The sequence below is a fragment of the Oncorhynchus nerka genome, linkage group LG27 (genome assembly GCF_034236695.1).
Source record: "Oncorhynchus nerka isolate Pitt River linkage group LG27, Oner_Uvic_2.0, whole genome shotgun sequence".
In the NCBI taxonomy this organism is placed as follows: domain Eukaryota; kingdom Metazoa; phylum Chordata; class Actinopteri; order Salmoniformes; family Salmonidae; genus Oncorhynchus; species Oncorhynchus nerka.
Window position 1 is genome coordinate 41,986,315 of NC_088422.1, and position 13,836 is coordinate 42,000,150.

Below are 13,836 nucleotides of genomic sequence, written 5' to 3' on the forward strand. Positions count from 1 at the left end.
CACTAAAACGGTTTGCCTGCGATTTGGGGGGGCCTCCCAATCTCGTTTTGGGCCCCCAAAGGCACTGCGTACAAGATTCCAGTTTCAGCTCTCTCTTAACTAACTCCTTGAAACATTTTCTTTGTGGTTGACTTGCCAGCTATTGTCGTTAAGACATTGCATGTGCCCGACGATGAAAGAGCAACAGTGTCTCTAAACCAGTGGTCACCAACCGGTCGATTGCCAAGGCATTCCTACTCGATCACCAAACATTTCTGTAAAACCCCCACCGACAAAGCCTTTCCATTTTTAAAAAAATATTTGTTTCACATTGTTGGCAGTAGTTGCCCTTGATTCAGCAGCCCTAGCACAGGGAAGGTGAAGTGTTCCCATTTTTAACCATATGATGTGTCTGAAGGTAGAACTCTGTGTACCCGGCAGACCCAAAGAGAAAATCAAGCGCACCTATAGGCCTACCGCTGGCCAATCAGATAGCTCAGATCTCCGGTAGATCTCGGCTTGCATTTTGAATCGGAAAGTGATCTTGACTCAGAAAATGTTGGTGAACACTGCTCTAAACTCTAAAATGTGGGTGGAAATGTTCTCAGCCAAAGCCCCTAATTTGAATCCCCATACCTCTCTCATTATCCCCCACCACAGAACCACACTAGTCTGTCCTCATCGCTAACATTAGACAATGTATGTTCCAAATGGCACCCTATTAACTACAAAGTGCAATTTGGGACGCACCCTAGTGTAACCTCAACCTGCAGCTGTGAGTCACCACCAGATGACCATTTCCAGATGAAAAGGTAAAGTCTCCATTAAGGCTGTGTCTGCACCCCAAATGGCATCCTATTCCCAACACAGTGCACTACTTTTGAACAGAGCCCTATGAGTCCTGGTCAAAAATAATACACTACATAGGGAATAGGATGCCATTTGGAATCTGTGTGGAGGGCTTTGCCTAAGCCTGGCTGTGTTTCACAGAGCTTCTGTGTGGAGCTAGCCACACATGCCCCACGTCTTAGTGAATGGAAAAGCCGAGTCTGATATTCTCTCAGTAAATATCACAGCTGGAGAGATCACAAAGGGCTGAGTCTTTACGTCTAGACCTCTACAGCACTGCTCTCTGGATCATTATCATCTCTATCAGAGGTGGCATCACAGGTCCCAGAGTGGTGTGGCGGACAAAAACATCTGGGGCCTGTAGTTCTTCCTTATCTGGTAACCTCACCAGGTAAAACATTATACGGTATGACGTGATTAATCTGTTGTAAGAAGGTTTAATATGGGATATGATAGAACCAGATTTTTTTAATCAGGTCACATAGTTAAAAAAAAAACTCCTGGAAAAACTCCTGGCCTTGGGGAGGATGAAAATCCTGTCAAACTGCAGCAAACTTAATATTACTACACAAACACAGAGAAAGCAACATGATTAGACAATAAAACTCACACGGCTGAGCTTGATTTATGTAGGTTTGCATCGTGTAGGTCCGGCCCTAAGCAACTGTAAGCCTAATTCAAATTGATCTCACAGTCTATGTCAGCTATTGTGTTTATTGACTAATTCCAGTGAATCATTTTGGATTGAAAAAGTCTAGGTAGCCTAGTCAGCCCAAGTTTGAAAATAAACCAAATTTGATCCCATTCACATTTTCTGACAAACAAATGGAATATAAATACACTATGTTACCGCTTTGTTTACCCTGGCCAGAGGGACAGAGCACATAGTAGGCCAGGCTAAGACTATGCAGCTGCTATTGTTGCTTCTGATTAAATCACCAAGTGAGCATACCAGAGTTAAGGACATCTCTTTTTTCTTTGATCTGTTCTTCTGTCCTGCACCTGATGTGAATATTTGGATGTTGGATGTGCATATTTTTCAATGTACAAAAAACCCCAGAATCACCCTGAGGCATCCAGCTGTTACTCTAAAGTGCTGTCTGTCATCACTTGATTTCAGAGACATTTTAAAAATGGAAACTTATGGTTTGAGCCTAAACTCAGAGAGCTCTGGTCTGCACTCCCCTCATAAGATTGGTATGTGAACTCGAGGGCCTGCAGAGTGAGCAGAACAGCAAGATAACACTGCAATTAGCTGTAGGCTTGTAGGACATACTTCCATGAGGTGCGCAATGAAGCCTTTAAGAGCCCAGCAGGATTACACTGACGGTTGTGAGTGCAACACCTATGATTACTTATTTAGTTAGTTACCAGTAGCCTCACTTTCTTTGAAAAACTTCACGTGAGCTAGTGCACATGACTGTAAATTCATCAGTTTGGGTTCACAATTTAGTTTTGGCTTGACTATTCACTTTTTTTTGAAAGCCACATGTACGTAATACTTAGATGCTGTCAGAATGTGTGTCTTCACTCTGCACAGAACAGCTCAATAAAACCAGCTGTAAGGGCTTTCTCTGAGGAGCAGTCAGGAACCAAATGTTCTGGCCCAGTGTAAAAATGTCAGTCAACAACGTCAACCAAAGTCAAGTGTCTTTGGGGCCGTTTCCTGAACACAGATTAAATTTAGTCCTTTTTCTGCCTTAATCTGTGTCTAGGAAACCACCCCTTTGTGTCTAACTAAGGCAGGCTTTATAGAAGGTAGATTGTTTACCTGCACATTATTGGCCATGGTGTTGATGAATTTAAATCCGGGGATCCTTTTGTCGCTGCACACCACACCTACGTCCTCTGTGTGCTTGCAGTCGGACACACCAATCCCGTTGGAGGTGCACAGTGCCAGGGTCTTCTCTTTTCCAGTGCACTGGACATTGTCAAACCAGATGCGTCCTGAAAAACATCAGGATTCTGAACACACTGTGGATATATCAAAAAGAACTCTGTAGGGATGAATCTTTCTTTCACCTGACCAGTTGTAGCTAGCGTGGTCAAACAGCCAAGCGACTTTGGAAAAGTGGACTGGACACTGACAGCAATTATGCTGCTGAGATTGTACACTGGCTACCTTATCCCTAACCGATCTAAGCTACAGATGTGCCTTGTTCATTTCGGTAAAAGTTGAGTCAGAACGTAGACAAAGAGCACTACCGGTAATCCAAAACATCCAGCATTTATTAATGGAAAAGGCGGCCTGTCAGTGACATATGTCAGAATAAACATAAATCCAAATGGCCTATTGAAAAGTTTCACTGGGAAAATTGGTTAATCCTGGCCAATAAAAAAACATCCCTTAAAATAGTCAATTATTTCCCCTTATCTTTACACATATAAAGGTTTGAAGTGCAATAACGGACATCTTACCCTCTCCTTTCCCATATTTAGAGGACGGAAACCAGGAGACAGCCTCCAGGTAGCCCAACTCCCTGCACACCACCTGGGCAGAATGGATGGAGAAGTCATCATCACAGACTGTGCCCCACTCGCCATCATAGAAAACCTCCACGCGCCCCTCGTTGTGCTTGCGCTTGTCCCCTGCCAAACGCAGCTGTATCCTGGGTGTGTCAGGTGGCAGCTCCGGGGCACTGTACTGCTCCTGCTCAGGCTCTGGGTAGCCCTGTGGATAGCCGTGTGGGTAGCCTAGGTGTTCGTACTGGGCCCGGCACAGTTCTAACAGGACCAACAGGATGGTGAAGCAGCAGGGGAGCGACCAGGCGGCCAGCATGGTGGTGTCTGTCAAGTCAGACAGTAGACAGAAGAGGTTATCTATGGGAGAGTAGGCAGAGATGAGGAAAATAACATTACCCATTTAAAAATCCTTTGGCTACTTTGTCATATGGTTTTTCACAGGGAGACTGCCTGGGGGTTTGGAATTCAGGATTGCAGCAAAGGAGATTAACAAGGGCAGCAAGTGCTTCACCTATATTCAAAGAATTACAGTAACGCCAATTGACCCTTCTCTAAGCCCCTCTTGGTTACTGTTGCAATCTCGGACAACATTTTCCCAGAAAGTCCAATTCACCACTCAAACCACAGGCAAAATCCACTCACAATGATCTCAAACTGTGTTTTTAAAAACGCAATGAAATTAAACACAGACTACCCCTTGCTAATCAGGAGACACTCGGGTGTGTTGTGGTGGACTGTCATTACAATTACTTCAAAGGAACCAGGTAAAATTATGCTTGCAGTGTATTTAGCCTCTGAATAGCTCGGTATTCACTGTCAGCAAGCAGTCACAGCTACTAACCACTTTTAAAGCTAACAAGCGGAGGTGGGTAGTGACGCGCTACAAGTAACGCATTACATGTACTTAAAGGCCCATTGCAATCCAAAACTTGATTGTGCTGTGTTTTATATATATTTCCACACTATGTGTGTGGACCACCTTTACTCCACACACAGAGATACATACAAAGCTCTCCCTCGCCCTCCATTTGGCAAATCTGACCATAATTATATTCTCCTAACTACTGCTTACAAGCAAAAATTAAAGCAGGAAGCACCAGTGACTAGATCAATAAAAAAAGTGGTCAGTTGAAGCAGATGCTAAGCTACAGGACTGTTTTGCCAGCACAGACTGGAATATGTTCTGGTATTCCTCCGATGGCATTGAGGAATACACCACATCAGTCATTGGCTTCATCAATAAGTGCATTGATAACGTCGTCCCCACAGTGACCGTACGTACATACCCCAACCAGAAGCCATGGATTAAAGGCAACAACCGCACTGAGCGAAAGGCCAGAGCTGACGATTTCAAGGAGTGGGACTCTAACCCCGAAGCTTATAAGAAATTCTGCAATGCTCTCCGATGAACCATCAAACAGGCAAAGCGTCAATACAGGACTAAGATCAAATCGTACTGCACCAGCTCTGACGCTCGTCAGATGTGGCAGGGCTTGCAAACCATTACAGACAACAAAGAGAAGCACAGCCGAGAGCTGCCCAGTGACACGAGCCTACCAGACGAGCTATACTACTTCTATGCTCGCTTTGAGGCAAATAACACTTAAACATGCATGAGAGCACCAGCTGTTCTGGAAGACTGTGTGATCACGCTCTCCACAGCCAATGTGAGTAAGACCTTTAAACAGGTCAATATTCACAAGGCCGCAGGGCCAGACGGATGACCAGGACGTATACTGCTAGCATGCGCTGATCAACTAGCAAGTGTCTTCACTGACATTTTCAACCTCTCCCTGTCCGTATCTGTAATGCCAACATGTTTTAAGCAGACCACCATAGTGCCTGTGCCCAAGAACACTAAGGTAACCCCCCTAAATTACTACCGACCTGTAGCACTCACATCTCTAGCCATGAGGTGCTTTGAAAGGCTGGTCATGGTTCACATCAACACCAATATCCCAGAAACCCTAGACCCACTCCAATTTGCATACCGCCCCAAAAGATCCACAGATGATGCCATCTCTATTGCACTCCACACTGCCCTTTCCCACTTGAACAAAAGGAACACCTATGTGAGAATGTTATTCATTGACTACAGCTCAGCGTTCAACACAAAAGTGTCCTCCAAGCTCATCAATAAGCTAAGGACCCTGGGAATAAATACCTCCCTCTGCAACTGGATCCTGGACTTCCTGATGGGCCACCCCCAGGTGGTAAGGGTAGGTAACAACACATCTGTCAAGCTAATACTCAACACAGGTGCCCCTCAGGGGTGAGTGCTCAGTCTCCTCCTGAACTCCCTGTTCACTCATGACTGCACGGCCAGGCACGACTCCAACACCATCATTAAGTTTGCCGATGACACAACAGTGTTTGCCTGATCACTGACAATGAAAACACAGCCTATGGTGAGGAGGTCAGAGACCTGGCCGTGTGGTGTCAGGACAACAACCTCTCCCTAAACGTGATTAAGACAAAGGAGATGATTGTGGACTACAGGAAAAAGATGACCGAGCACGCCCCCATTCTCATCGACAGGGCTGCAGTGGAGCAGGTTGAGAGCTTCAAGTTCCTTGGTGTCCACATCACCAACAAACTAACATGGTCCAAGCACTGCAAGACAGTCGTGAAGAGGGCACGACAAAACCTATTCCCCCTCAGAAAACTGAAAAGATTTGGCATGGGTCCTCAGATCCTCAAAAGGTTCTACAGCTGCACCATCAAGAGCACCCTGACTTGTTGTATCACTGCCTGGTATGGCAACTGCTCGGTCTCCGACCGCAAGGCACTACACAGGGTAGTGCGAATGGCCCAGTACATCACTGGGGCCAAGCTTCCTGCCATCCAGGACCTCTATACCAGGCGGTGTCAGAGGAAGGCCCTAAAAATGGTTTAAAAAACCTCCAGCCACCCTAGTCATAGACTGTTCTCTGCTACTACATGGCAAGCGGTACCGGAGCGCCAAGTCTCGGTCCAAGAGGCTTCTAAACAGCTTCTACCCCCAAGCCATAAGACTCCTGAACACCTAATCAAATGGCTACTGAGCCTATTTGCCCCCCCCCCTCTTTTTACATCCCTGCTATTCTCTGTTGTTATCATCTATGCATTGTCACTTTAAATCCTCTACCTACATGTACATATTACCTCAACTAACCGGTGCCCCTGCACATTGACTCTGTACCGGTAACCTCCTGTATATAGTCTCGCTATTGTTATTTTACTGCTGCTCTTTAAATACTTGTATTTCTTATTCTTATCCGTATTTTTTTAACTGCATTGTTGGTTAGGGGCTCGTAAGTAAGCATTTCACTGTAAGGTCTACTACACCTGTTGTATTCGGCACATGTGATTTTAAACTTACTGTAAAATTGTGAACATGATAATAATGCCCCTTTAGTATAAGAGCTATTTGAAAAGACCGACAGAAATTTCAGCTTGTTTTGGTGGGAGGGAATTTTGGCCTTCCATGGTGACTTCACCGTGCAGTAAATTAGTTAATAGACCAATAAGAAAAGACTTCGAAACCTCTCTGCCAATAGCAGCAAATTGTTTCCCCTCCCCACTGAAACCACATCAAGACATCCTAGCAAAATACTTGCTTGAGAAAATGCTCTTTGCTAAGAAAACAATTGTATACTTATGTTTCAAAGTAGATTTGTTTAAGACTACCAAGAATCACTCCGTGTGACCCTGATTTACCCCACTGCAATTAAAGTTTTTGGGAGGAACTAGTACTTTTCTAGTTCTCTCTGTGGACTGTACTTGTACTCTTACTCTGCTAAATTGGACCAAATCCCTTCAGTTATGTAGATTTATATGATTATACAGTGCATTCGGAAAGTATTGAGACCCCTTGACTATTTCAACATTTTGTTACATTTCAGCCTTATTCTAAAATGTATTAAATTGTTTTTTTCCCTCATCAATCTACACACAATATCCCATGATTTTTTATATTTTGGCAAATGTATTAAAAATAAAGCCCGAAAATATCACATTTACATAAGTATTCAGACCCTTTACTCAGTACTTTGTTGAAGCACCTTTGGCAGTGATTACAGCCTCGACTCTTCTTGGGCATGACACTACAAGCATGGCAGACCTGTATTTGGGGAGATTCTCCTATTCTTCTCTGCAGATCCTCTCTGTCAGGATGGATAGGGAGCGTCGCTGCACAGCTATTTTCAGGTCTCTCCAGAGATGTTTGATTGGATTCAAGTCCGAGCTCTGGCTGGGCCACTCATGGACATTCAGAGACCTGTCCCAAAGCCACTCCTGCGTTGTCTTGGCTGTGTGCTTAGGGTTATTGTCCTGTTGGAAGGTGAATCTTCACCCCAGTCTGAGGTCCTGAGTGCTCTGGACAGGTTTTCATCAATGATCTCTCTGCACTTTGCTCCATTCATCTTTCCCTTGATCCTGACTAGTCTCCCAGTCCCTGCAGCTGAAAAACATCGCCCCGGCATGATGCTGCCACCACCATGCTACACCGTAGGGATGGTGCCAGGTTTTCTCCAGACGTGACGCTTGGAATTCAGGCCAAAGAGTTCAGTCTTGGTTTCCTCAGACCAGAGCATCTTGTTTCTCATGGTCTGAGAGTCCATTAGGTGCCTTTTTGCAAACTCCAAGCAGGCTGTCATGTGCCTTTTACTGTGGAGTGGCTTCCGTCTGGCCACTCTACCATAAAGGCCTGATTGGTGGAGTGCTGCAGAGATGGTTGTCCTTCTGGAAGGTCCTCCCATCTCCACAGAGGAACTCTGGAGCTCTGTCAGAGTGATCATCAGGTTCTTGGACACCTCCCTGACCAAGGCCCTCCTCCCACGATTGCTCAGTTTGGCCGGGCGGCCAGCTCTAGGAAGAGTCTAGGTAGTTCCTTCAACCTCATGGCTTGGTTTTTGCTCTGACATGCACTGCCAACTGTGAGACCTTATATAGACAGGTGTGTGCCTTTCCAAATCATGTCCAATCAATTGAATTTACCACAGGTGGACTCCAATCGAGTTGTAGAAACATCTCAAGGATGATCAATTGAAACAGGTTGCACCTGAGCTCAATTCCGAGTCTCAAAGGAAAGGATTTGAACACTTATGTAAACGATTATTTATTTATTTTAAATAACAAAAATTACTTTGTGTGTAGATTGATGTAACTGAACAAAATGTGGAAAAAGTCAAGGGGTCTGAATACTTTGCGAATGCACTGTATATATTGTATAGTATATATTGTTGTTATAGTATAGTGTATATATTGTTTTTAATACAGACTAGCTAAAACATTTACCAATTATCCAATGGATTATGTACACTTTCTGGTAAAAAAGTGGAGGTGCAAAAACATAGGTTTGCACCCGTATTTTAATTTGCTCCATAGTTCAGGTGGCCAAGTGTAGGCTTTGGAGAAAAGCTGTTTGGATGAAAATAAATGTAGACTAAAAGTATTAGCATGCCATATCATAGAGGAGGTGTTTAAAAAAAAATCTGTCTACTCATAGCCAATCACCCAGCAGCCACTGGCAATGAGCGCTCCACTCATTCCTACTTTTCTAATATGAACTTCCCGGGCTCTAGAGAACAACATGAATGAGGCCTGGAAGCCAAGGCTTGGGGGGCTTAACAACAACAACAAACTATTACTCCGCTCTGGTCAATCATGGCAGGATGTCATGTGGCATGAAGTCACAGAGAAAAACATTGATTTACACTACCGTTCAAACGTTTGGGGTCACTGTTTTTGAAAGAAAAGCTCATTTTTTATCCATTAAAATAACATCAAATTGATCAGAAATACAGTGTAGACATTGATAATGTTGTAAATGACTATTGTAGCTGGAAACCGGCAGAATTTTATGGAGTATCTACATAGGTGTACAGAGGCCCATTATCAGCAACCATCACTCCTATGTTCCAATGGCACGCTCTGTTAGCTAATACAAGTTTATCATTTTAAAAGGCTAATTGATCATTAGAAAACCCTTTTACAATTATGTTAGCACAGCTGAAAACTGTTGTTCTGATTAAAGAAGCAATAAAGCTGGCCTTCTTTGGAGTAGTTGAGCATTAGCATTTGTGGGTTAGATTACAGGCTCAAAATGGCCAGAAACAAAGACCTTCTTCTGAAACTCGTAAATCTATTCTTATTCTGAGAAATCTATATTGGACAGCTGTCAATTTCTTGGTCCTTAAGTTAAAATGTTATACTTTTTTATTTATTACAATTTTCTATAGTCAATTTTGGTCTTTTAATGGAGGGCTGACAGAGAAGTTCTTTACATTTGTACTCATCAGAACGCTTGCCTCTTCATTTTTTGCTATAATGCTGCAATTAGTTGGTTATAATTTTGAGTAGAGCAGACATTTCCATATGTTTTTGTTAGCTGTATGTGTGACATACTGTAACTCCACCAGTCCTATTTATGATATAATTTACAAAGAATATACCCTTTTAAACAATTTTTCTGAAATTCGCCAGTCTATTCTTGTTGTGAGAAATTAAGGCTATTCCATGCGAGAAATTGCCAAGAAACTGAAGATCTCGTACAATGCTGTGTACTACTCCTTTCACAGAACAGCGCAAACTGTCTCTAACCAGAATAGAAAGAGGAGTGGGAGGCCCTGGTGCACAACTGAGCAAGAGGACAAGTACATTAGAGTGTCTAGATTGAGAAACAGACCCCTCACAAGTCCTCAACTGGAATCTTCCTTAAATTGTACCCGCAGAACACCAGTCTCAACGTCAACAGTGAAGAGGTGACTCCGGGATGCTGGCCTTCTAGGCAGAGTTCCTCTGTCCAGTGTCTGTGCTCTTTTGCCCATCTTAATATTTTATTTTTATTGGCCAGTCTGAGATATGGCTTTTTCTTTGCAACTCTGCCTCGAAAGCCAGCATCCCGGAGTCGCCTCTTCACTGTTGACGTTGAGACTGTTACTTGTTATTCGACCCCTGCCTACCTTGACCTGTCGTTTGCCTGTCCCTGTCGTTGCAATAAACATTGCTACTTCACACAGTCTGTACTTGGGTCTTACCTTGATTCCTGATTTTTTTTAAGGCATAACTCCTTTTAAGACTGCAGCAATATTTCACACAAGGCATTAAGCAATTCAACAATATAGTGGCTTTCAAGTGATGTAAACTAAAGGCTATGTATGTCTGGCAGTGGGGGTTGGATCTTTCCATTTTCCAGCATCTTTCTATTTTCTTCAATGTAACGCCACAAAACATAGACGTTACAAAGTCAAGCCCACAGGGTCTGCATCTCCTCACAGCCTAATAACCATTCTAATGTTTTCATTAAACCACATGGATAAGATACACACAGAAGCTACAGTACTTTATGACAAATGTCATCTGGGATCTAAGATATATGACCATATCTTAAATTGAAATTCCATCCTGCTTCAGCACTCAAAGATTTAAGGGTTCAAAGTGGAGTGCAGTACAGTATCACAAAGAACATTCCTAGCGCAAATGTACGGTAAAGATTCAAAAGTATAAGATGGCCCACCCCATGAAATGGTGACCCCTTGGATCAAACAGAAGTCATTTAGCTTCCGCCAAACAAAGCAAGGTATCCAGGAAGCTCTGCCTCCATTTGGTCTTCAGTGGAAACCAATATGTGCAGGCAGATAAACTAAACACAGCAGCATCCATCAACCACCTAGAACGCTTCTTTCACAAGAAAGACAACATTAAATCTATGCTGAGACATAAAAAAAATGGCCACTAGTTTTTACTTGTCATGTTATTCACTGTTCCTTCAAGGACAATACAGTCAACTAGAATCAAGCCAGAGAACTCCTGGCACATGGCATTGATTTATAGCACAGAACAGCACATCCAGGTAATAATATATAGGTATGCCATTTAACTAACATTCTCTGCAACCTAATTACACAACCACTATAGGCTATAGAGACTGCAATCACACATCATCATGTGAGAAATCAGTAAGATCAGTGTCCACAAAAGCAGAGGCATTTTGTTTCTCTCGCCCCAAGTAACTGCAACTAAACTGTGGTTGAATACTGTGCACCTTTCATCTCACAAATCCCACAACTATCCATTCCTGGCATAAATATTATCAGCGTTCCCACAATATGCTGGCATCCTTATTTGTGGACATTGCGAAACAGACTGCGATGTATTCTCATTATCGTCTACAATCAATTTTACAAATACAAAAGTCTAGACATAGAAACCGTTAACAACCAAATTTCATTATCAACATGAAATCAGAGTGCATTTGGTTATACGTGGCATATATGAACAAGTTTGCTTAAATTTAATAAGAAGCACAAAGACCATATAGCATATCAAGCACATTTTTCCAGTAATATCCTTTAGTAACCGTTTCATTTTCAAGTTATTTCCAAAAGAAGCTCTCACCACAGACGATTATCAAAAAATGATCTTGATCCCGTTGAAGACTATATATGGCTGCCTGATCTGATGCCCAAATCACGAATGTATATTTTTACTCCCCAAGGATTAGGATTGCTACGTGACTTTCGGATGGTTTCTAAACTTTCACTCCCCCTTGCAATTTCAATGCCGCTTCCGACAAAGTTATGCCTTGTGGATCTGCCCAGTTTACGCCCCCTGCTGAAATGACCTCACCGATGGCCTGAGCAGTGAGCGCTGGAAGTGGAATAGCCGTAATTCTGGAACGACAGCATCGCAGAAGGACAGCAAAATGCAACTCAACAACTCTGATTTTGTGACACATTGGTACAAATTGGCACCCAGAACCAAAAAATCACACCTTTATCATGAGTCAATGCTTGGCAGAAAACACACCCACATATTCTGTCCATTGTGCCCTACTGTACCTACCCATGCATGCCATTTAGTCCGCGACAGCATCTGGCAGTTACTCTTTGTACTGATCCTTGATAAACTGCTGCCACCATGTGCAAATGATATAGCCATCATGTTAAACGTGTATTTCTTGAATAGGCCCACAGCAGCTGTAGTTTTCAATAACACAAAAGAACACAACATATTGATCGTTTGCATGGCCACATATTGAATGGTCAATAGAAATAATTGAACAGATTCTCAAATCCCAGACTAGCTTTAATGATGAGACTAGCCTAAATGCCATGCCCAACAGCAATGGCAGTCACAAAGAAATGCCATTGAGAGCAGGTTTGAAGCCTCCTCTCTTTTCTCTATCAGCTGTTGTCTTAAAGCAGTGGCTGCATGTGGAAACGTTGAAGTATGTTTCAAAAGATTACATAAAGGAGTTGAATACATCAGTGAATAAATGTTCACCCAGTATGTATATAGAATAGGGATATAACGTAGCTTCTAAAATGTCATTCAAATAACGAATATGTTGGAGAGGAAGTAGGGTTGGTTCACAAGTCTTTCAATACAGTACTGTACATATAAACAGCATTAAATATGTTACAACTTTATCCGCATGCAGTGTTGTAAAAATATGATTTGTCTATTACACATCATATATATTGGTCAGGACATCTGACTTGGCAACATGACATCAGATTTGATGCATTCACCCTGTAGCTCATGTCCTCACTTGTAGGCTCTGGTCGCTTCCATTTCTGATTGGAGATCATCTTCAGAACGGCCAATCCAAAGGCTACAATCAAGACTCCTAACGAGTTGGCAACCAATGCCTCAGGTGGCAGGTTGGCATATGGCTGTGTCCCATTTGTAGTTCATTTTCTGAAGAAATAGAAGTTATTCTGAAGAATTACACTTTGAATATTTTTGTAATATTGTCAACACAGCTAGATATCGGGGCGGCAGCTTAGCCTAGTGGTTAGAGCGTTGGACTAGTAAAGGTTGCAAGTTCAAATCCCTGAGCTGACAAGGTACAAATCTGTCGTTCTGCCCCTGAACAGGCATTGAAAATAAGAATTTGTTCTTAACTGACTTGCCTAGTTAAATAAAGCTAAAATAAATTTCATTTTTTTGTCTGTGCATTCTGGAAATATTTGTATACAGTACATTGTTTCCTCCAAATCCTTAACAGAAAATATGAAATAAACCTAATCAGGCTCATATTCATAGTCTCAGAGTAGGATCAGTTTAGCCTTTTACATCAAAATTTAAAATATTGCATGGACATGGGGACCTGATCCTAGATCAACGCAATCTGAGACGCTATAAGAATATGGGCTTACATAGTGAACAATGTCTCTTACAATGCTAAGAGGAGTTTCTAGTTGATCCCTGAGATGCAGGACACGATTCTGAGTATCAGTATGCTGTCTCCCATCCACACATGGGCACGTTTTAGCAGCTTGTGGAATGACATGGGTGAGCAGGGCAGGAGGAAACCAACAAGGGCCACCACCCACTGAAAACAAAACAAACATTATTTCAGCCTCCCACAGCCATAGAAAATGGCATAACAATTCTAACAATCACCATGCATGCCAAGTAAGGCATAATACAAGTAGGTCATAATATGGACAAATATGAATTCACAGTTGTTTTATGATAATGCCATTTTAATGTGTGCTTTGGCAGTGGCACATATACTAAACCTGACTGGTGAAGAGTGCTTTAGTGCAAATAACA

At 42.6% G+C, this 13,836-nt stretch overlaps 1 protein-coding gene across 2 annotated transcripts in view; it reads right to left on the bottom strand.

Moving 5' to 3' along the window:
* Window positions 1–11,851, bottom strand: part of LOC115111803 (lysyl oxidase homolog 2B-like) — a 70,252-nt gene extending 58,401 nt beyond the window's left edge. Inside the window, exons 1-3 of one of the 2 annotated variants that reach the window (XM_029638242.2) lie at window positions 11,671–11,851; window positions 3,247–3,615; window positions 2,600–2,775 (exon numbers count right to left, since the gene is read on the bottom strand). In XM_029638242.2, the coding sequence (XP_029494102.1) occupies window positions 2,600–2,775; window positions 3,247–3,607 (537 nt within the window). In that variant the 5' untranslated portion in view covers window positions 3,608–3,615; window positions 11,671–11,851. Of the gene's footprint in view, window positions 1–2,599; window positions 2,776–3,246; window positions 3,649–11,670 lie in introns of both variants that reach the window. The other variant, XM_029638241.2, reaches the window with a different exon arrangement.
* Window positions 11,852–13,836: the final 1,985 nt, after the last annotated feature.